The sequence below is a fragment of the Neolamprologus multifasciatus genome, chromosome 10 (assembly GCF_963576455.1).
Source record: "Neolamprologus multifasciatus chromosome 10, fNeoMul1.2, whole genome shotgun sequence".
NCBI lineage: Eukaryota > Metazoa > Chordata > Actinopteri > Cichliformes > Cichlidae > Neolamprologus > Neolamprologus multifasciatus.
This window is the reverse complement of record NC_140448.1, coordinates 2928637-2952609: the sequence shown is the minus strand read 5'-3', so window position 1 is coordinate 2952609 and position 23973 is coordinate 2928637. Positions and strand designations below refer to the sequence as shown.

The following is a 23973-nucleotide window of genomic DNA, read 5'->3' as shown; positions in this document are numbered from 1 at the left end:
TTTTTTTTTGGTCTTTTCTTTCCTAACAGATTACCCAGTCCATGTCAGTATATAGATACCCCACATGATTTTCTTTTCCATTGAGATTGGGTATGTTTTAAAGTGTTCATTTAATTTTGTTGAGCAGTGTAGCAGTGACAATAATGTCATTTATTAGTTTAAGACTGCAAGATTTAGCATTTTATTTTGGCATTCATGCTAGTTCATCAAGCCAAAGTTGTTGAATTTTAATAAGAGGTTGACATGCTGAGTAATCAGCCAACAGTAGCAAACATTTTTAGAAAGCTGTACACGTTCATCAGATAAACAAACATACTAAACAGTCCTAGGTTACATGCTAATAAAATATTAGCATTGTACTCACCAAAACAGAATCACACCTTCTTGGAAAGGCTGCATCAACAGCAAGCTAGCGTTAGCCACGTGGTACCTCTAAAAAAGGCAGCAACACCATAAACAAGGTGGAGAGCTCCAGTTCAGTGAAAATTCACAAGGTGAGACCAAGCCTGTTGTTGTTTAATTTGTTAATGTCCAATAAGAAATTATAAAGTGTAGAAGCTAAACTTTTTCCAGCTACAGCATGACGTGAACAAGCTAAAAGAAAACATCTGAGAACCATTGTTAGCCCAGATACTCTGTTCCAAACACCGTTAGCTATCTAGCCAGACAGTTAGTAGCTGCTAATTAATTTTTATTTGGCAAATGATAATATAAAAACCACAGACATTATAAAACACTGGTGTAAATTCTGATTCTGAGAAATGAAGCCATCGTTTTATCTGAAGGCCACCAGATGGCAAAAACTTTGATTACAAAAAGATTTCTGGTCCTAAAGAAGTCTATGGGAAAATGACTTTCTGACCTGATCTTAATAAACATGTTCCTGATGGGTTTATTGCCCCAGGGTGCATTTTGTGTCACGCTAATTAAAAGCTTAAGTCTGTTGTGTAAATATTGGTCATGCTGCATTTTAAAAAGTGGGGTTATGTGTGGCACGTTCACTGTCTAACGGTTTGTGATCGACAAATCATTTGCCAAGTCAGAGTCACTTACATTCATGGATAGAGCCTGGTCAGAGCGTAATTACTGACTCACAAATACACAAAACAGTGGCAGTAGATTAAAATGCTTACAGTTTTACTACAGTTTATGTTTAGTGCCACTATCTTCGATTGTTAGCTTGCAGTTGCAGGAGCTGCTCCAATTTTCCAAGTGAAAAATCCAAGTTGAGGGGACATATTCAAATTACCGCTTATTCAGAAAAGCACCATCAGGATTGAGGACTTTAACAGTGCACCCGCCCTCCCTCACCAGTGATTACTGAGCACATTTTGATTAAAATTAGTAAAACTAGCGCAGGATGTCGATCTTCACACTGTGTCACGCTTACATTCACTTACCAAAGTGTTTTCACTGCAGTTATTTTTGTATAGTGTGTCATCCTGACAGGTCAGTGAGTATAGTTATTGATCAGGTCATCGTAGCATAAATTCACCCATTTTAATCAACCCAGTAGGGTAAAAGAAAAATACCAGGGTAAAAACTGTGGACTGGCTTCCACCTATAAAAATCCCCCGTTTTGACTGTGATCACAGAAAAGTCAAACATTTCAATGTTTCCCTTCAATGCTTAACTAAATGAAATAAAATGTTTATATTTGTATGTGATGTCTGATCAAAGTCACTCAATGCAAGGCAACACAACACGCCGAGCAACATAATGATGTAAATATAGTATCGACTGTCTAAAACTCTGTCTTCAGTAAATAAACCCAGCTATTAGATAAATCCATGGTGTGAAATTGATGCTGCTTTCCCCTCACATAACTAGTCCGATTCCTCGTGCGAGCACTGCGTCTACGTAAACATACTCGCCGTTCACGTTTAGCGCCTGCTCAGATTCGGCTCTTCAGAAATCGATCTATTCATAGAACGTGTTGGTTGCAATTATGTAAACACTCAACCTTTCACTCAAGTGAGACAGAGCAGAGGGACGGGGTGGAGAATAAAAGCAACGGAAGACAAGTGATGTTAAAATGAACATTTATAATGACTCTTTGTTGCCGTCGCAAAAATAATCTTTAAAAAACAATTCAATTATTAACACTGAAATGCTGACTTCACTGGTAGTCCACGAGTCATAAAACACAACTCACTGAATTTTCTTTTACAAACACAGTACTACAGTTACATTAAATAGTCATTACCGTTAAATCTATTAATGAATAATGTTCAAATTAACTAAATAATAAAATCAATGACACTTTTAAAATCCTCTCATTCCCTCACCATAGTAGCTGTTTTCTTTTTATTAACGGTGTATCATTTAGAAAATATACTGCTTCTGAGATGTTCCTTTAACAAAAGCAGAAAACAGACTGGCAGCATAACAATAATGGTACATGAGCTCAAACATTGTACAATTAGGGTGATGTTTTTCAAGGGGAGTGGAAATGGGACGGAACCATTCCAGTGATCTCACATTTAGAATGTAGGCTGGCTGCCTTTTGGCTCAGTATGGAATTATTTGGCACTCTTGCTGACAAACATTTGCCATAAAAAGCTGTCGCACTTTTTCTAAAATGGCACAAGAAGGCATTTTCCTTTCTGAATATATTCAGAGGACTTTAAATGCTGTCCTAGAAAGCCCTTTAAGTAGGTAACACTGTGGACTTTCACAGATTCTCCGCGCTCGTCACAGATGAAAGACAGAACTGTCGTCGCTAATATCAAAGAGAACCCAATCAACAAAACATCACTTTGCTTAGGTTGGAATATTTGATCTTATGCTGTCAGTCCATTTTTTTTCTTCTGAGATGTAAAGAACAGAGGTTAAACAACATTAAAACCGAACCCCGGAAAGAAAATTTACAATGGCATGAAAATGTTTGCAAGGTACGGCATGCTTTACACTTAAGCAAGCAGTCAACCCCGCAGAGTAGTCCAAATAACTGGAAAATGAAAGAACAGTCTGGCAGAGTTTGACAGTTAAAGTGGCGTAAAATATCCAACACATATATGAGTTCTCGAGGATGGAAAAGGTCAACAAAGTTCATGGGAGGTTCAGAGGGTCAAACACAATAATGGCCTCATGTGTGGTTGGCAAAGAATCCTGTATTTTCCTCAGACGAAAGGGCTCAGAAATACCTAAAAACCATTTAAAGGGTGGACACGGTAGCAGGTGCTCCGTGTAATGAAACAAATTGTGATATTGTGTTGGCTGAGAGCGTGAGACTCAGGTAGAAGAGGTTTAAAGAGAGGAGCGACCAGCCTTAGCCAGTTTGTAACATTTAAAACCAGTCCTAGCCTTCTTTGTGAAAGGGCTCCGTGGGGCTGGATGGATGTCCCGAATACATTTGGACTGAAAACCAAAAACAAACATCACAGCTTTTGGAATGATACCGCAGCTCGGATAGCGCTCGGATGGGAAGCAGTCAATGCAACAACGGGGGATTTGCAACACAGAATGAGACAGAAACATCACTCGCGTAACTAGACCTTAACCGTTCGAACGTTTCCTCTGATTTTCATTACGTTGAGGTGGCAGAGGCAATCTTCGTGTTTGCTGGTGCCGATTAAGTCTCTCAGACCCGGCCTTTGTGTCAGCCGGACCTCGAGCTTGCATCCTTCAGTCCAGTGTTTCGATGCCAGTGTGCTGGATACGTTAAAACCACTTTCAGATTTTGGAATTTCAAAGCAAAAGAGGGATAAAAAGGCATACAGATCCTTTGTGGTTTCACATTCTAGTGCCAAACAATGCACACAGTGATTGACACAGACCTCTGCTGAAGGAAATGTGAAGGAGAAGCCTTCGCGTGAGGAAACAGATGCTACTTTTCGATTTCGTCTGAGACTCCAGCCCTTTCCATCATTCATGAGACCCGACAGGATCAGGGAATAAATAAAGTCACATCATAGCAACAGCAAAGAATGGCAACCAAATCAAATCGACTAAACTGGTTTGCTTCATTTCACACCCAGTATGACCCACTGATCAGTAAAGTGCATTTATGCAACACCAAACAAACAAGATAATGTTGACAGCGAATCGGAAGTTGTGTTAAAACATATCTGATTCATGACTGTGGCCATGTTAGGCCTACCTGACTGTAGCTGAAATCTGTTATTGACATAGATATTCTCTACATGTATTTGACATTCCTGCCCTGAATTTACATTAAAGACCATTTGACAGAACGTAAAATAAAAGAAACAGGAAATGGTTACATTCATAGATTAGATCTGGGCTTTCAAGCTGTGACATAAAGAGATTATGGGACGTGAGGTTCAACCTGTTTGTAAAAGAAACGAATGCCTGATATCCTATAAACACAAGGAGCCAATGCACTGAGTAACATTTTCACGTTTGCTTGTTTCACATTTGTAATACTCCTCACTGCACCTAAAAATCTAACGATGCGTTCAAAGACGACTGACGAGGAATTTTGATCTCAGATGTGTATTCGTGTGTGTGGTTTTTTTTTTGTTTGTTTTTTCGGGCCAACATGACAATAATGAGCTCCCTCCCAACTCACAACATAAAATAAAAAAAAAAAAAAACTTTCTTTTTTTTTTGTTTTCTAAACATGAGGCGAGTAAAACTGAAGTGCTTTACATTTGACTGCATGCAGCGTTATGTCTTTGAACGTTTGCGAGACACCTCGCAAACTTTTGTACGTTTTTTTTTTCCTCCATAATTTACTTTGATACCATGCAATAGAAGACGTGCAAAAAGATAACACCTAACTCCACAAACACATTTTTGATTGTTAATGGCTATGTTATGAATGCTTATAACATGTTATGCTTAGTCCATGCTGGCCTATAGAGACATTTGTGAGAAAACAGCAGTACTTAAGCCACAGGTCAAACAAACACACAAGGGATGCATGGAGTGTAAAACAACATGGATCCATAAAAATCACAATCTTTAACTCTTACTCTATGTACCTATGGGATAAAACAACGCACAAAAAGTTCTTTGTCCTTTGTTTTCTTAAGTCATGTATTTGATTATCTTTTCTTAACTTAAAAGACAGTGTTTGATTGGCACTTGATCAGCACTTCTAAACAAGTTATTGATATCTAACATTTGATCGCACATCTACAATTTCAGAAGCTGCAGAGGTCTAGTTTGGCACAGGTTGTACTATGGAGTCTATTATTACTTTTGCTATCTTACCAATACTGTATAGTATTCTATACACCTCGTTTTATGCTCCAGCCTTTTAGAGCATGTTTCTAATCAACAGACCAGACATCTTTTCAACTAAAATATTTTGTATAGTTTACTTATCAAATAGCAGCATTTTCATAACTTACAAAAAGTACATGTAAACCTATTCATTCAAAATCTTAGTAATTTCAAAGGTTCATACAACAGACATAAAACACAAAACAGGACAACATGCTACTATATTGCTTCCAATATTCTTTACATTTTCTTACTGTCAAACTAAATCATCAATGACAGAAATATGGACACCACCGGTCGATGATGAGTCATCGTAATGCACAAACAAATCGCGAAGCTAATCTTAATCAGGCTTAGTTGGCACTCTCATCATCCACACAAATATAACATAGTTTCACATTGTATCGACAACGCTGGACTGCATTTGGACTACAAACTAGAATAGCTACAATAAAGTACATATAGATCATATGACATGACATATTGTATTCCACAGAAATGAAGTCTAGTCATTTTCAGATAAGAGGATATGCATAAAGGATGTCATTGTTTCGGCTTGAGGTCACAAACGAGTTCCCACCTTATTCTCGCTAACCTATGCGCTCTGTCCGTACTATGCTTTCTTTTGGAGGCTGTAACTTGAGCTCAGCCAGTGTATGAATATTTATTCGACCTTGACTCGCTTTCTTTTGGGAAAAAAAAACAACGCTTCCTCTTCCCTTGAAAGGCCATAGTTCACTATCTAAACCTGTCTGCTTGTTCTTCTTAGAGAGGAAATCTGATACTTTGAGCTGACGCTGCTGGTTGGTCTTGGTGGGTGTCACAGTTTTTGGAGGCAGGTGTTTTTTCTATGCATGTTAGCCTTGTGAACTTTGCGGCCTGCAGAAATATTTTCATACCCTCATGACCTACAGTGCATAACTTGCCCACCAGCAGCACATCCAACACACCACCCATGAGAAGACAAGACAGGAGCAAGGAGAAAGAGGGGGAGAGCACAGTATAGGAAGAAGCACGGACAGGGAGTAGGACACAGGAGGGATCTCAGAGCAGTGAAAAACGACAGCATGCAGGGGAATAAAATGTTGAGAGAAAGAGGAAAGTTAATGAGGGGCAGAGAGAAATAGCGTTTGGCACGATGTATCGATCAGAGAGCCGTCGAAGGACAGCTCTCTGCAGTCAAGCAGTCCAGTTGCATTGATAGAACATATCCTTGTTTTGTGCTTGTATCTTATTACATGCTAAAATTTTGGGCAGTAAAAGGTTAGCCTATGCTGTGAATTCACTGGTGGCCAGATTGGATTAATGGATGACCGCGAAGCCCTCCAGACACAAAGTGAAAGGAAAGATTTAAGAAGGCTCACAGCTGTTGCAGTTGTCACGCACAATGTTCAGACACCAAGAGTTATTTCGAATGCTTTCATAGCCATTTGACTTTCAAACATGATTCGTGAAAATGAAAAGGCTCTTCGTTAAATTTTTCCAAAACATGGGTGTGGTTCTGGTTTTCTTGGACATAACTCAGCACCAACCCTCACAGCTGTGTATTCAGAAAGCTGATCATAGAGCTTGGGTTGATGGGGACAACAATTGAAAGATGCCTTTAGAGCTGGGTGGTGGGGGGGTGTGGACATAACAGGACTGTGCAAGAAAATGCGATGGGAATAATTTGTCGTTGGGAAAAAAATGTCTGCTAATTTAAGTGCAGTGCATTGGTAAACAGAAACGTCACAAGATCTTGTGGCAATATCCCTTCTGTCAGTATTGGTAGTTTTTGTGTATGTGACATACATGTGCACATTAAAATATACTTATGTCCCACGCAGGGATAGACACACCTTACATTGTGTTCTTAATGTCTCACAGTGCAGTCTTCAGAGACCCAGTGTACTCAGGATGAACACTATGGATAGCAGCACAGAAGGAAGCCAAGGTAATCTTCGAGTGCTTGGAAATACTCAAGACAATTAGCCTGCCTGCCTCAGACAAACAATTGCCCATAAAAGACAACAATGCCAAAACATTTTATGTTGTAATATGTGCTTCACTTGAGGTTAGTGAGCGTTAACATGTTTTGGGAACAATAAAAGGCTGCCTGGATGAACTGCAGAATCATCCTTTTTTTCCCTTTTTTGTCTTAATGCAAATTGGCAAGGACGGCTCACACAAAAAGTGAATCCAAGCCTCTTTTTTTTTATTTCAAGTGTCGTTTTACTTCCCTTTCATTAGTGTATGTCTCTTGACTATTTGGTACCCTTAATGTAAAGGCAATAGTTTCTTTGTTCACAGACATTGGTTCATACAGCTTTACTTATCAAAATGCTTTTGTAGTGCTTTGTTCCTTTTGCGAACTGAACTGGTTAGACACACTGCTTGAAGGTAGTCTGAGCTTTCAGTTAAATCTAGGGAGTTACAAATGTCTAAGGTAGAACAAAAGATTTGCATTGAATGGATTTAATTATTAAGACTGGATTGCTTTCTTCATCTTTGATCCTGAAATCGATCGTTCGTCATTACGTGAGAGGCTGCGTCAGATCCAATGGGCTACTAATGGCTGGACGAGACAGCAGCTGTTTTTAAAATAAGTCGCGAGGTTAGTCACCACAGAGAGATTCTGATTCCATGGTAAAGGAGATATCAACCTAATTCTATAGCACCAAAAATGGGTTAAATGACATATTTCTGCATGTTTTGTGACTGAATATGCAACTATGTTTCAGTGTTTGTGCGTTTGTGGGAGCATCGTCTATGTGTGTTCGTGTAAAATATATTTATACATTCCTGTGTGTCTCCTCTATCCTCTCACATTGATTATTTAACCCCTGAACTATACTTGCAAACAGCAACAGTGAAGTTCAGACTGGGTTTGAGTTATACATTTCTTTCACTGCAACACAATATTTGATCCCTGTAAATAAAAAATAGCAATAGTCTAATAATGTTTTTACATTCAGATCAACCTGCAGTCACAGGTTTAAATAATCTATTTGTGTTTGAATGAGACCATGTCAATAAATAAAGGATGAAAATAGAAAATACCCAGATTTAGAAACTTCAATTATGATATGAGCCAGAATTGAACAAATGTCAACAAAGATGTTTTTTTTGTTTTTTTTCTTAGAAATTATTCTCAGATTGCTTCCCCATAAACTGAGATGACCTCAGGTGCGTGTCATAAAACCACACCCCTGTTCACAATGCCTTCTGCATTGTATACAACAAGCAAGGTTTGTAAAACAGCTCTATTAGCTGGCTGGAACTTCATCTGACACACTCAACTCACCGGGAGCCGAGGTTTGCAATGAAATTAAAACCAACAAAACCAAACACAAGAAATAAAATAAAAGCTATGAGGTTTTGGAGGAGGGTGAAACCCTTTGGCCTCACCCTTGAATCTGCAGCTTGGCAGTGGACCAGTTCAGCTTACTCTGATCGCCATCATCAAAAGGACTCGACACAAACTTTTAAAAAACATCAGGACGTCAGTCCTAAAAACACATTCACATATCACACACACTTATCTTGGTTGTCTCCCCCACCTCCTCCTTTGTGATTCTCTCATTTGATACTGAAATATTGAACAGATATTTGGACGTTTCTTTTCTTCCTTATCCATTATGACTCTCTCTCAATTCCCTTCTATCTCTGTCTTCATCCTTTCCTTCTTTCCTCTTCTTTTTCCTTTTAGCCCACTTTTTGTGGGTTGGTAGCGCGCACGCCCTGCTCGTAGGTGATCCGCTGGCTGATCAGATACTGTGCTGCTTGCGTAGCGGCTGGCGACCCTGTTATGGTAACTTTACGGTTCCGAGTACCAGGAATGAACTCTCCTTTTTTGGAGATCTGGATGCGGGCTCCTGTTAGCTCCTGGTACTCTACCAGCGTTTTCCCTCCTTTCCCTAAGATGGCACCCACCAGATTCTCGGGCACAGCAATCTCAACCACGTCCTTGGCACCATCTGCCAGCTTCTCTGTTGCCAATAGGGAGGAGGCCATCAGTGGGGATGAAGCATTTAGGTAACCGTTGGAAGCCCCAGTAGCAGCTGCTAGAGACCCCAAGGAAAACCCACCGAGACCTGTAGCAGGGTGGCCCGCACTGCTGGTGGCATCGCTAGCATAGGAGGCCAGAAGGTTAGCTGCAGCAGCAGCAGCCGGGTTAGCACTAGCTGCTACTGCAGCAAGGACCCCTGAAGCAGCTGCTGGGTTGAGGCCCAGGCCGAGGGTGTTAGTGTTGTAGCCGTAGCTGGCCAGTGTGTTGAGAGCTGAGGTGATGGCCAGCAGATCATTACCGGATAAGCTGGACATGGCGGCAGGGAAGGCGCCCATTCCTGTCAATCCGGCCTGACCCAGAAGGCTAGAGGCAGTGGCAGCCGCTGCAGCTGCATTGGGCAGCACTTCGCCTGTATTAGCATAGGGGGAGCCAGTGGGGTTGGAATTGGCAACTGGGCCTGAAACATTGGAGTAACTTATGTTGAGGCAGCTGCTGCTCTGAGGGTCCTCCTGAATTTTCTGCACTATGATTTCCACGGCCTTTCGGTTCTGTTCGGGCTCCCCGCTGATGGTTACTACTCGCTCCTGCAGGTTGATGCCTTCTGGTTTCTGTGAGAGCTGCACCCAAGCCCCTGACTGCTCCATCACTGCTTTCACTGTGGCTCCACCCTTGCCAATGATCAGCCCAGCTGTGCTATTGGGCACAATCAATTTAGCCTGTAGAGAAACAGAAACACTTTGGTAGCAATAAAAGATAACATGAGGAATATACCATGCCTCAAATGGCTGACAGAAAGAGGGATGTCTCTCAGTGAGTCAGAGTACTATACCAGCCCCCGCTTTACTCAGCGATTTGTTAATCCCAGGGGTTTAAGCTGCAGCTGCCACACGGCTCTGTCTAGCTATGAAAGAGGTAAAAATAACCATATACCCTCACATTTTCCTGACCCTACCGGACTGTGGGTCATGGCCCAGAGCACAACTATTACTCACAACTAATAAACGAGGTGTTGTGGAAATGAAGTGTTACTATCACACAGTGAATGCACACCCTAATGACCCCACTAATTGCCTAGGATCTCACCTGTTTAACTCGGTCAGGGTTGACTGTGGTCTGTGGCTGCAGTATGCTGACTGGTTCTGGTTTCTGGGCGCTCTGGGGCATCTCGCGAACTTTCTCCGCAATGAAGTTGTGGACACCATTGAGGGCTTCGACCGTACCCTGTATCAGACAGACTCGTTCTGTTGTTCCTGTTACGAGAGAGCAGGATAGGACAAACACAGCAGAATGGTTACTCTAACGTGCTCTGAGCGGGTACTTGGCAAGCAGATTTAAGGGATTTGGACTGAACTAAAATCTACATTTATGTGAAGATGTCTTGGCAATGAAGACTGCTCTTTAACCTATCACAAAGACACCCAATTACTAAGCTATTGCTCGCTTCCTCCATTTATCCAATCAATAGAGAAACAGCTGAAAGACTGAGCCATGCTCGGTTAGCAAGCCATGGGGGGGGAGAAGGATTCCTCTTGAATGATGTAATACTTTCAGTGCTGTAACACTCAGCTTGTCCTTGCCTTGCAGCTCTAATAGACTAAACACACAGTTGTCCTTCCTCTGGACTTTTTTCTACACCCACATCGATGACCCAACCGGCATTCTGTTGCCATGGTAAAGGGGCTGAGCCATGGAAACAGGTGATGCAACAGTGAGTCCTTTATACTCGCTTGCACGATTTTTAAAACACTCTTCCTTTTGTATCAAGCTTCCTGCTCTGCTTTTCTGTTTTCTGGCTGAAATTGAAATGTCTCTCGATTTCCTTTGCCGGCCTGACATACGGATTACATTTGAGTAAACAATGAAAGCAACATGACCAATGATAAGAACAGCTGAAGAGCCTTATTGTTGGCATTTCCATCTTTAATTAAATTTCAATATTTCAATATTTTATACATATATCTGCATCTGTCCTCCAGCAATTTAGGAAATACTTAGTGAAAATATGTCACATGTTATCAGCTTTATGCAACACACATGTCAAATAATGTATTTAGACAGTCAATAGGTCAGTCCAAGCATATCAAGAAAATCTAATTGGATAAAAGTTCACATGTACTGCACTAGACTTTATTTCCTTTGTTTCTTTTAGGTTCCTGATAACAGACATTCAGTATTGCATCATGTAAGCAGAACGGAGACTGGTCCTTTTACATTTTATTAGGTGTGTATACATCGATCAACCACATATATCAGCCCACGTCACATCAGAGTTAATTTACGTCTCAGAATCGACTGGATTGTTGATATCATCTCATCCAACTAAATTCTTATTGGTCAGACAGTTGACAGTGTTATTCTCATCAGGAGAAAAGCAATCACTTAACCCAACCAGAGATTGACTGAAATTTTACTCTTGAGTCAGCTCCAAACTAACTGACACCATGTCAATGAAATCACAGTTGTGTCTGGATTTTGACAGAAGTCCAAAAGGCAGATAACCTGTGCAGCAGTTTCCATATCACAGCTCATCAACCAACAAGCCATATCTAAAAACATTAAGTTACCATGTCTGTCAAATGAGGCGACTGTTGCTCAGAAGGTAGAGCAGGTCGTCTGCTAATCAGAAGATTGGTGATTTGATCCTTGGATCCTCCGTCAAAGTACACTTGGGCAACATGTTGAACTCCGAGTTTCCCCCGACACGTCTATCAGATCATGAATGTGTGTTTGACAGTTAGGCAAAGCACTTAAGCATAGAATAAAAGTACTGTGTTACTGGAGGGAAAAAGTGGTAAAGAAAAATTTGAGGGCTCAATTGGAGTAGAAAAGCACTATGCAAGTATCACTCCCTTTATGGCTGTAGCTCAGGTGGCAGAGCAGGTCAGCCACCAATCAGAAGGTCGGTGGTTCGATCCCAGGCTGCCTCCTAGCTGCATGCCAAATATCCTTGGGCAAGATACTAACCCCATGTTTGCCTACTGGTGGTGGTCAGAGGGCCCGGTGGCGCCTGTGTCCGGCAGCCTCGCCTCTGTGGCTACAATGTAGCTCGCCAGTGTGTGAATGGGTGAATGACTGAATGTAGTGTAAAGCGCTTTGGGGTCCTTAAGTACTAGAAAAGCGCTATACAAATGCAGGCCATTTACCATTTATCATATCCCACCAAATGTAATCTTCCAAGTTTTAAGCTTCTGAACATATCAAAACTAGTATATTTAAACATTTTGGGTTGAATAAAAGTTTTATAACAAGCAGATGCTTTTTACAACTTCACTGCCATCAGCATCTGTCAGCAACAGCAGCTAAACCTGCTCACTCATCTAAGTGGAGAAAAATCAGAATCTGTTACACTTTCTGTTTAAAACAGCAAGAATTGTGCTCAAAATGCTAATAAGTACAGTGTTAACCTAGCGGTAACACACACACGCGTCAAATAAATTGCACCCTGCAGCCCTACTTCTGTCTAATGAAGATTTTTGTTGTTTTTGTTCTCCACACACAAAAACAGGAATAAGCTAAATTTCACAATCATTGTACTCTTACTCTTTTAACTCCCACCATACTTTTTCACACAGTTATAGTATATTAGCACCAGTGGCAACAAAAGCTCATTTGGCATCTCTTAGTGTTTTGCTGCACCTGCCTGTCCTTCGTGGAATAACAAAGTGACAGACTGCAGCTTGTGCGTGCAAGAGCTTCACTGGCTGCAGACTCTTATGTCGGCACATGTATCACAGAACACTATTAGCAATATTTCATAATGATAATGGATATCATTCATTATATAAAACACACAATACTTTCTAGATATATGCTGCATTGGGGGAAAAGCCCAGCCATTAGAAAATGAATCTGTGACTGAACAGTGGGTGTTATTCCCTATTAAGCCTAATTGCTTCCATTTCTCTATCACGTCTATTAATAGCAAGTATGCTGGAGGAAATGGTAAAAAGATTAATTCTTGTGTATGAATTGAACTTTAATATGCAGTCAGGATACGAACAACAAGGACAAAATCCCAGGAACCTGGATGTGTGCAAAATTGAATCACACCCACACAGAACTGCGACTTCAATAAATTCACTTTAGCCTGACTTACTATAATTTTTTAGACTGAGCAACCTCATTCCTTGAAAAAGCCCCATAAACTAGGCCATCTTAAGTGATGTAACGCATCCTTAGAAGATACGTTGCCCCGAGTCTTTGTTGTTTCTGCATTAAATGCTGAAGAGGTCCTTCTGCTTTGCTTGCTACAGTAGTTATCAGTTAAACGTCTCTGCTTCTGCAAAGGTTTTCACAGACTGACAATTCTGCTCCCGTATCAATACGGTTGTTTTTGCTAAGAGCACATCTCATGATGTGTTACTATAACTTTTGTCACTAATGAGTCACTATACAGAGGATGTGAAACTGTCTGAATTTTTCCCCCCACCCTTTTCACATCCTCGATTGTGTGCATCAGATGACGGTGTTGTAAGAAAAGCTCCACTCTTGAGTCACAGAGTAAGACCGGCAGCAACAGAGAGAAATGTGTCAGTGCCCCTGAGATCAAACATCTCAGTCTTCAGCTTTCCCCACGAGACCAGCGACTTAGGTCTTCTATCTCGATCCTAAAGTAAGAAAGTTTCAAAGTTTCTCTCTAGTTGACAGAAAATACACATCTGCATTAGCCGGTCCAAATCGTTTGCCTGATTTATTTAGACTTGTAGCCTGCCACACATAAAATATCACCCATAATTACTGTCATCACATCAGCAGATTTTCCAAGTAATTATTCACACTACAAATTGAGCCGAAAATTCTTTGTTGGAAAGCTCCATTCTGAATATATTCATGCCATGTTGTTGCAACATGGCATGCCTCTCCAAAATGTAAACACTGATTTTAAATGCAGGGATCTTTTTGTAATCCGCCATTGATAACCACAAATATTCCAATTTTGCCTGACCAAAAGTTTCAGCCAATCCCACTGTCAATCTTTTAAAAAACACAGTAAACACATCCAGCACAACAAAATAAGCCACTAAATTAGACACCAATGCACTGGGTTCTAGGACACTATGAGACAAGTAGTCCTTCTTTCTCACTGTCGGCACTAATGGGATTTCTGTAAGAAAAAGATTCTGTCTGATTTCATGAAGAGCAGCTATTCCAAATATGGTCATATCAGCACTAGCTGTGAGAACAGGAACCCCACACACCTGCTGCCCCACCCTTTTGTTTGCAATGGAAAGCCAATCAGGAGAAAGCTGGCTTAAAGCAGTGGCATTTTTTTAAACACCTAACACTGAAAATGTCTTCTCAATTATTTAAAAAGGATCCAAGTTGTCTTTTACTTAAATTGAGGTTAGTAGATGACAACAGAAAACTCTTGTTCCCTAAACAGATCACATTCCTTTGCCTTAGTTTTACTGCATATCTCCAGCAGTTCCCCACCAAACCAGTGGTGCCCACACTGTTTATGAACCACTAACTTAAAGGGAGAGTTTAATGTTTTCATGTTTTTTTCAAACTGTACATTATGCAAATTATTCTAATAGAATCCAAGCTGAAAATGAGAATAATAGTTTTATGCTACATGACATTTATGACTCAAAAAATAAAAGTACAAAAGTTAAGAAAATAAGGTATTTGCAGGTAGCAGAACCTCAGATACTGTAGGTACAGGTACAGGTACTGTCAAATAAATAAGGCCACTAACAAGTGACTGGACCAACTGCTAATGTAGCACAGAAGGTAGTGTGTTACAGCCAAGTCGAGGTCTAGCAATACCTGACCTTACAATATAACAAGATCCTTCAGTTGTACCAGTCTCCAATCTAAGGCCAGTTCCACATACTTCCACCCAGGAAAAAAAAAGACTGGTGCCAAAAAAGCCCAAGCTTCGAACCAGTGACTAGTGGGTATGGGAGGGGCTACAACAAAAAAAAAATTCTGCAATAATTGACATAGAGAGGCAGATTGTATGCATCCATTACTTTAACTGCTGCTTGTAGTGCTACTTCATTTTTAATTGTTAAACCCCTGCTGTAATGTAGGGTGTTACTCAAAAGACAGAACCTGTTTGGAACCAGCGCTGCACTGACTGACATTGATTAAAAATGTCTATTTCGTTGGGTTTAATACTAAGTTATAACATTTAGTATTCGTTTTGCACGTTATATTTACTTTACTCTTCATTCCAAAACCAACCTTTCAGTTTGAGGCTTGCACAGAAGTCCTGTGAAGGACGACGTCATTTGTAAATCTGTGTGCAGACTGCAACTCTGTGCATGGAAATTTCTATTCACGGTTTATTAAGCCATGTGTGCAAATTTACACACAGCTCTTTTTCCCTCGACAAAACCCAACAGGGGGGTGGGGGTCTGTAGTAAACTGACCTCCGAGTGTAAAACTGGTGTCCTTTTAATCAGCTGACCTTTGTCGATCACCAAGAACAGCAGTGATTGTGTTGTTTTTTTTTTTTTAATGCAATGATACATCCTGTATTGTACTTGCAGCTCAGGTCATCTCGCTCTCTGCATCATATTAGCACCAGAAAGTAGAACAGCAGAGACACAATAGTACACAATTATGAGTCACTGGAGGCACAGACATAAATCTGGGAAAAGTTCCAGTTTTAATCAGTTTGAAATCCTCACCTATAGTGACACGGTCCATATGGGTGCATGAGTATGTGATGCACATAGATAGTAAAACAGAAAGTTTACTTTTACACAGTTTCTTTGTCTGCTCTTCTTTGAAGAAAAGACCTCGTCTTATACTCTGTGGAATAGTGGTGGTTTCCAGCATGATGTCATGATTTTTTTATGATTAGACAATGAAAAACATACTTCAGCGACGTCACGACAACCTCATCTGTTCTGTGCTGTACAAATTAAGATGCTGGCTGAAGGCCAACTGCACAAAGTAAAGGGTTGAAATCTGGCTCTAAGTTTATGTTCAAATCCCAAACTCCCACGGGTCTCTTTGCAGCTGCTTGTCTGTGTGTGTGTGTGTGTGTGTGTGTGTGTGTGCATGCGTGTCTCTGTGTGTGTGTGTGTAAGAGGGTGCAAGTAGAGATGTATATGTGCTTAATGCATAGTGTACAGCATTTATACAGGCTTCAGTAATACAATCAAGGAACATCTCAGATGAGGCTGCTGCAGGTCATTAAAGAGTCAGCATTCATGTGTTAAAAAGTGAGCACGCAATCTAAAGTTTAGCTAAAGAATTATGTCATGGTATCTGGCCCGAACTCTCCAGACTACCAGGAACCAAATCTGAACAAAACAGTGTGTGGAGAGGAGGGAAGGGGAAACTTGGCGTGTGCTGGAGAAGCTTGGGTGCATCTGGGAGGGGTCAAGTCCACAGAGAGAGATTAAAATAGGCTATTTCTGGGCCTGCCCTGCTGTCCCCACGCTCACATACAATCATGCATCATCCACACCCTTCACTATCTCCGGTCATCCATCACAGTCGGCCGCAGCAGGGCCCGGTTGTACAGATCCCCACCAAGACTACTGAATTTGAAGCTGTCCACTGATGGGTGGGTGATGTGGGGAGGGTGAGAACCAGTTCAGAGAAAACTGCAAAAGAAAATGGCTGCACTGGTTTCTTTAGGATGCAATTTTGAGCGTTGTGAGCGAGCTCAGTCTGCTGGTGGGTGAGCAACGATGGTGTGAACTGTGTGCAATGGCATTAGCATGCTACGCTAACCCAAAATGCAGCAGATTCATCACTGAAGGTCACACAGATGTGGCGCGGAAGTTTAGGAATCCAGAAGAGTTAAATCAGCATCGTTTAGTCTCCACAGGCTACTTCGTAAAGCAGCGCTCTCAACTGTTGTACACTAGCAGTCCTAATTTGACTTGTGTGGGCCAGAACAACCACCCAATCAAATTCTTGCCAGCTCCCTCTCCCTGAACTCTTCTTCTCACTCAACACGATGATGAGTAGGGGGATGGGCAGAGCAGGTGGTGGCCTATGAGCACATCCAGAGACCAAGCGGGAAATAAGGATATACATATCACTCCTTTCATTTGTTCCAGTGCTTGAGTAGTAGCTGTAATCCATTCCCTCAAAATGGCTGGCCTCCTTTGTTGAGCATTTCAATCCATGCCCTCCAAACATGCATCCTCTCACCGGGGTTAGCAGAAACACGGTGGAAAAATATTTCCCAACACATCCTCATTCTCCTCTCCCCCACGTTCAGAAATTCTTTGCCGCAGTCCAGTACATCCAATAGACCAGCGGTCTCCAACCTTTTTTGCGCCACGGACCGGTTTATGCCCGACAATATTTTCATGGACCGGCCTTTAAGGTGTCACGGATAAATACAACAAAATAAAACTAGTACCGGTACCGAAAAAAAAGAAGATTTATTCATAACACACGTGAAAAGACCCAGGAAAACCGAGTTAACCATAAAAACGATAACAAAATAACACTGAAAACCAATAAAAACCCTGAAAACCATACATTTCACACCTGAGCCTCAACTCTTGCAGCCCGGTACCAAACGACTCACGGACCGGTACCAGTCCGAGGCCCGGGGGTTGGGGACTGCTGGACTAGACTATGTGTACGTTAGCATATGCTACTTCCGGTGCGGAAACTCCTGTGGGGAGCTTTGTTTCCGGTGTCCTATTCGCGCCTTGTTTACGGTCCAAAACAAGTTAAGCAAATGAATGAATCAAGCGGCGATTTACATTTCTATAGATGTCTCGGGCATTTACCCAATATATCTGTAAATGATGTTCATCGACTTGTCAATATTTTTTCCCGGCGCCTCAGAGCAAAACAGAAAAGGGATTCAAATGTTATATTTCTCAGCTGTCCCTCGTTTATCGCGGGTGTTATGTTCTAAAAATAACCAGCGATAGGTAAAATCAAGTAGCCAATTTTATTTTTTGACGGTGCAAAACGTTTCGTGGACATCGTGGACATACAGCACTGCACTTCAGAGTCACACTGCTAGCGATAGATGCAGCGATTCTGTACTGTACAGGAGAGACGTCACGGAGGAGATCGTCTGCAGCGATCAGGACGCAGGACGTAAAAAAGCATGCAAACTTGCACTAAAAAATCTGCGAAACAGCGAGGTGAAAGGTGAACCGCGTTATAGCGAGGGACCGCTGTAATTTTGAAGGTAAGTCACAACATACCCTTCGTAAATACTAATGTATAGAAACCCTTACCAGCAATCATTCATTTTTTGTGTGGCTTTTTTCCCGGTTTGTTAACATGCTGTGTAGGTGTGTACTTGACTAGCTGATATCGACATAATGGGAAACATCTGGTTTGACTATTCTTCACCTGTAGTTTGAATGCTGAACATTTGCCTGTTTAAATCATAAAACCAGTCACTATACAGAGATTCTGCAAATATTCAGAGATTCTTCTGAATGTGGACGATGTGTCTTCTGCTGCAGTAATGCAGTTCTGCTTGTGTTTAGTGATGTAAACCAGCGGTCCCCAACCTCTTTTGCGCCACGGACCGGTTTATGCCCGACAATATTTTCATGGACCGGCCTTTAAGGTGTCGCGGATAAATACAACAAAATAAAACTAGTACCGGTACCGAAAAAAAGAAAATTTATTCATAACACACGTGAAAAGACCCAGGAAAACCGAGTAAACGATAAAAACGATAACAAAATAACGCTGAAAACTGATAAAAACCCTGAAAACTATATATTTCACATCTGAGCCTCAAATCTCGCAGCCCGGTACCAAACGACTCACGCACCGGTAACGGTCCGAGGCCCGGGGGTTGGGGACCGCTGATGTAAACAACTGATCGATCTAAACTCTTTAAACGTCAAAATTGATCATTAGATTTTTTATGACACAACAGTGGTGAGTGTTCCCACCTTCTCCTCTTTGTAACTTAACGCGATCTTTCCGTTTTCGAGTTTTGGACATGATTTTGGAGTATATCTTCGCAGTAGCGATTGACCGCAAAGTAAAGCTACCGGAAATGTACAACCCCACATCCGGTCTCAAACCAGGAAGTTAGCATTTTCTCGTGCACAGGGTCTATATATCACATCCAGGTCCCAAAGGAACAGGCCACATTCAAACGATGCCGTATAGTTAAATTAAAGGAACCTTGTGATGATCCTGCTGTCGCCAAGCAAATAACCGAATACAAAGTGTTCAGTGTTCAAAACTTCAAAAATAAATTGAGGATAGCATGTAGCAGTTGCTAAAAGCAATTTGAGAACTGTCTGTAAGTCCAATGTGAACACATCTGGAGACTTTCTCACAAATCTACACACCTACATTTCCCATCAAAAGAGGTAATTTGCTCTTCAATACATCTAAACTAAAAGTACACTCCTACACGGGGATTATTTGCTTGCATCAGATATCACAGAAAACATCTGGACCTAATGAGCAGCAAGACGCTAAGCACCTGTTATTTTTCAGCAGGTTGAAGTGTCCTCTGAGGCATGAAGGACAAACAGCCAGACTCCTCTACAACTCAGCCGTTTTGTGTTTGGAGGATAAGATGGTTCAGCTTTGACCTCCATATGATAGGGGTCAGTGAGCTGCACGGACATCCGTCTCCTGGTCTGAGTGACACCCTCCAACACAGCTAATGCTTTGGATGCATCTCCTCTGCAGCACAGCATTTGCACTTGCATTTCAGAGGAGGCGAACAAGATGGCAGCCCTGCGTAATTCCTTCCAGAAGTGTGAGACTTCTGGAAAAATGTATTGCAATGATATAAATACATCTAACAAATAAATGCGCTGAATACGAGAAAGCTTGGCATCTCTTGAACCTGGTTCACCTCCCAGCAACGGGACTTTTGTTCCCTGCAATAATAGAGCTGGGCGAGATATCGATATTTTAAAAAGGTTAAATGTCATGAGAATGAGTTTTTATGGTGTTATAAGATTTCTGAAGTCTAAAATCATCTAATGTCAGTATTCGTCTGGGACCCTGGCAACAAACAACCTTCCAGTGTTACAAGCCAATAAGAATCTTCTCTTTTTTTCTATAAAGAGATTAAGTAACCAATAGCAGCTGATCCCCAAAAGTTGATTCTGTTCATCTGGACGTAGCGTTTTCTAGGAGACGAAACGAGAAACGTTTCGTCTCCCAAAAAACGCTACGTCCAGATGAACAGAATCAACTTTTGGGGATTTATTTTCCTGGATGATTGAGAATGCATCAAGACGATAGCAGCTGAGCTAAAATTCGTTCATAGTCCTGCCCACTCACTCTTTACTTTTCCTGGGGTCAGTGAAAGTGGAGGATCATAGCCTGCTGCTAACAGGGATTGGCTAGATATGCAACAAAGCAAACTGTAGGGTGTACTTACAGTGTTTTGGGGGCTTGTGTTTTTGTTATACCAGGACCTGAAGCCATTCTAGCTGGTTAAAGCAATCAGATGCCGCTGAAAGCAAAATTTTACTTACGTAGCACAAACCCAAAGGCCCTACATGCAATACTATCCGTGTTTATATGAAAAGATTTCTGATACATTTTTAAGTATAGCATGAGAGTCTGACCATGTGTGGCATCTGGGGCTTGACCCCCAGATTTGAGGATCTGTGACAGCAAAAGTAATGAAAATTAAAATAGCCAATAAGTAGACACTTTCATGTTTTCCCATCACCTGAACACCTGTCTCCACTGGAACACGACAATCCCGTTGTTGATTCATGGGTCTAATGTGGCTTGCGTGTTTAATGTAATTATTAGCTTTGACTGCTTGCACACAGGTTAGCGCTCTCGGGAAAATGAAATGATGAAGGAAGACTCTGACCTGTTTAGTTTAAGGAACAATTTACAACAAATAGTGAACTAGTGAGTGTGTGTTACTATCTGCGATGGTACTTGTGCGTCAGTCTACTTTCAAAGTCTACTTTCATGGCCATATTTTTTTTCTTAACTACTATGAAATATTGAATCAAATGTGGCCCGAAAACTAACAAGACACAGACATGCTGCTCTGCACTGCTAAAATCTGAATTTTGGTAACTGTGACACTATCTGACAAGCTGCTTATTCACATACAAGAAAAAGACTGCGTTAAGAATTTAGCTGTATTGACATGTTAAGTTGTCGTTCAGAGAGAAAGAAGCCGTGGACGGTTTTTATTCAGGATTGTATCGGCAGCCATGTCGTCTACTAACCGACTGCACTGCTCCTATTGTCTGCTCCTCTCTGTCCTTCACAGACATCTTCCTGAAACGGACAGGTGCAGCAGCTGTTCCAGTACAGTTTGAGTCTACAGAAACTGAAACAGCTATTAAAAAACAAAAGACTAAAAAAAAAGACCATCTGTGTAGTATGTTGGGCTGATATTTGAATTTTATTCTGGGGACACCCGAGACTTTTAAAATCTGCCTGTATGGGACAACATTAGAGATTTTATGTTGCATTACATAAAACGTTTTCTACAGTAAAGCTCTCACTGCACTCTTCAGCATCTCTTTGCTTTAACTTCACTGACAACCTTCTCCCGTAGCAATCAGGGACACAGCGCCGCTCCGACAATAAGAAATAACTCAACGTTTGATGCCGTGGGTTAATGTGAACAAAAACAAGAAGCTAGTAGCCAGTGGACATCGCTGAAGAATACATAACTATTCTTACCTCACAGAAAACAGAGGCTGCTGGTGTGACTTGTGTTTTTTATGCATTTGGATACAAACTAACCATTTAAAGCACTGAAGTCACGCAAGGTGAGACAACAGCAAACAATCAACTCCCATGTTTTATGAATCTAACCTTAACCTCTTCATGGAAAGCAGCTGACAGAAGGTAAAACTGTGAAGCTTTTCTAGATGTACACTGAAACTGTTATTGATTCTATTAATAGACTAAAGCAGTATCTGTAGCAAAGATTTAGCTCCTGTTCGAGCCCCTGCCATCGACACACTGACTGTGCACCAGAATCTGATACAGCCTCACTTAAAAGAAACAGAGCTGTCCCTGACTGACTGAAAACAGTTTAGACAATTAAAAATATAACCTCTAAACATCCATTAAGTCACCTGCAATCAAGCTAGGGTTATGTTTGATTTGTGTTTTTGCCACATGCTAAATAAGCAAATATTCCAATATTTGCAGACGTTAACAAAGTCTTCTAAAATCATTTTGGCACTGCGGGTTGTTTGTTAAAATCTTTTTCCCTCTTGGGTGTTCAAATAAGCAGATTATCTATAGAAAGGAGTCAGCATTCAACAAACCCTAATCATATGAGCTGCTGGTGACCTGGTAGGTTTTAAATATCAAGAAGAAAATATGGAAAAAGATTTTACAAAACGGTTTCTTAAAAATTGCAGCAGCTTCTGGTGGAAAAACAAAAGTATTAAAAATGACTTTTACAATTTCTTTTTTGTTGTTGTTAACAGAGCACGCATACTTGCACTTGTACCATATCAAAACGCATATCATGTATCGCCATTCAGTCCTAAAAATAACGAGATGTATTTTTTTTCCCCGTATCGCTCAGCCCTGTGTCACAGCCCCGTCGCTGCCAGCACACGTTTCATGTTTTTATTTCCAACATCGCTGTCAGCAGGAAAAAGTAATTTTATACATTCAAACAAAGTCTGGAATTGTCTGCAACTGTCTACCGCTGTAACATCTCCATGCATGTTTAGTCTCTCAAGGACATAATGATAATAAGTTCAAAGAGTTCATGATTACTGCGTGATTAAAATGCAGTGCAATTATTCCTGGGAAGCCAAATGAAGAGGAAATATCAAAATCAGTCTTCCACTAAGACGTCGCTCCTTTGGCCGGGTGATGAGTCACACGACTCGTGCATATGAGCCTTTGCGATCATCAATCTTAATTACAGAGTGCTCATTCTTACCTGGGTAGAAGTCTTTGGATTTGGACAGCTTAATGGTGGCACCCGTCTCTTTCTGCAGTTGTACGATGGTCTGGCCGCCCTTGCCAATTATAGAGCCGGCTGCATAGCTGGGGATCAGCACCTTCAGGAAGTACTCACCCTCCTCTGGGGAGAGAGACACAAAACGGGAAAGGGTCACGTCTTATAAAGAGTCTCTGCAATTTTTGTATACACCAAACTGTTACCATAAAAAAAAGACTATAGTAAGAAAAAATAGCTTTCACATAAAAATTATAACCAAGTTCCTGTATTCCTCTGGTGAAGGAAAGATCTAGAAGTAGATTTTATCTTTTGAGTCTTTGTAGCTTTCAGTACATTCACATTCTATCAGAGATCATGTTCTGTGTCCTGTCCCAGATTTCTTGTAGAGTAAATGATGACCTCCTTTCCAGTTTGCAGAGGTCTAAATTTATCTATTTTCAAGGAGTTTTTGCAACCTCTGACTGAATTCAAAGCCAAACCCAGTGTTACTAATAGTAAGTAGAAGGAGCAGTTCGGTCTGAATCTGAAAATGTATCTTGTAAAAAACACAAACTCATTATCCATACAGTTCATGGATGCCAGTACCGAGTGAGCCTTTGTAATTAGAAGGCGCGTGGAGAACATATGGGAACCAATCCCACAGATTTGCTCAAAGGGTATACTGCCAAGATGGTCTAAATCTCCTCCATTTTGGAAGGGGCTTCTGTGGCTTACATTTGCTTGTAGCAGCCAGTGAGTGACAGAACGTCAGTTCGAAGAATTTCAAACCCGCGTTTGCCTTTTAGCTTGGGAACTTCATTTTCCTACAGTGGCAATTAAGAATTAATCAACCCCAAAGTGGGCAAAGTGTCCTTCCAAGACAGCCCCGATCATATTGAGTGTGTAATCTAGTAAAAAGCAAATCAGCCACATATTGAGCCCAAATGTAATAAAAGAACCTGCCAACAATGCA

At 41.1% G+C, this 23973-nt stretch overlaps 1 protein-coding gene and 1 long non-coding RNA gene across 3 annotated transcripts in view; one reads left to right on the top strand and one right to left on the bottom strand.

Moving 5' to 3' along the window:
• The window catches only part of LOC146509341 (uncharacterized), a 236846-nt gene that overhangs the window by 66521 nt on the left and 146352 nt on the right, over positions 1–23973 (top strand). The window lies entirely within an intron of this gene.
• nova1 (NOVA alternative splicing regulator 1) overlaps positions 169–23973 on the bottom strand; it is a 30448-nt gene continuing 6643 nt past the window's right edge. For both annotated transcript variants that reach the window (XM_085174852.1, XM_085174853.1), the window contains exons 2-4: positions 23001–23144; positions 10265–10431; positions 169–9897 (exon numbers count right to left, since the gene is read on the bottom strand). In XM_085174852.1, coding sequence (XP_085030978.1) covers positions 8878–9897; positions 10265–10431; positions 23001–23144 — 1331 coding nt within the window. In that variant the 3' untranslated portion in view covers positions 169–8877. The remainder of the gene's footprint in view (positions 9898–10264; positions 10432–23000; positions 23145–23973) is intronic.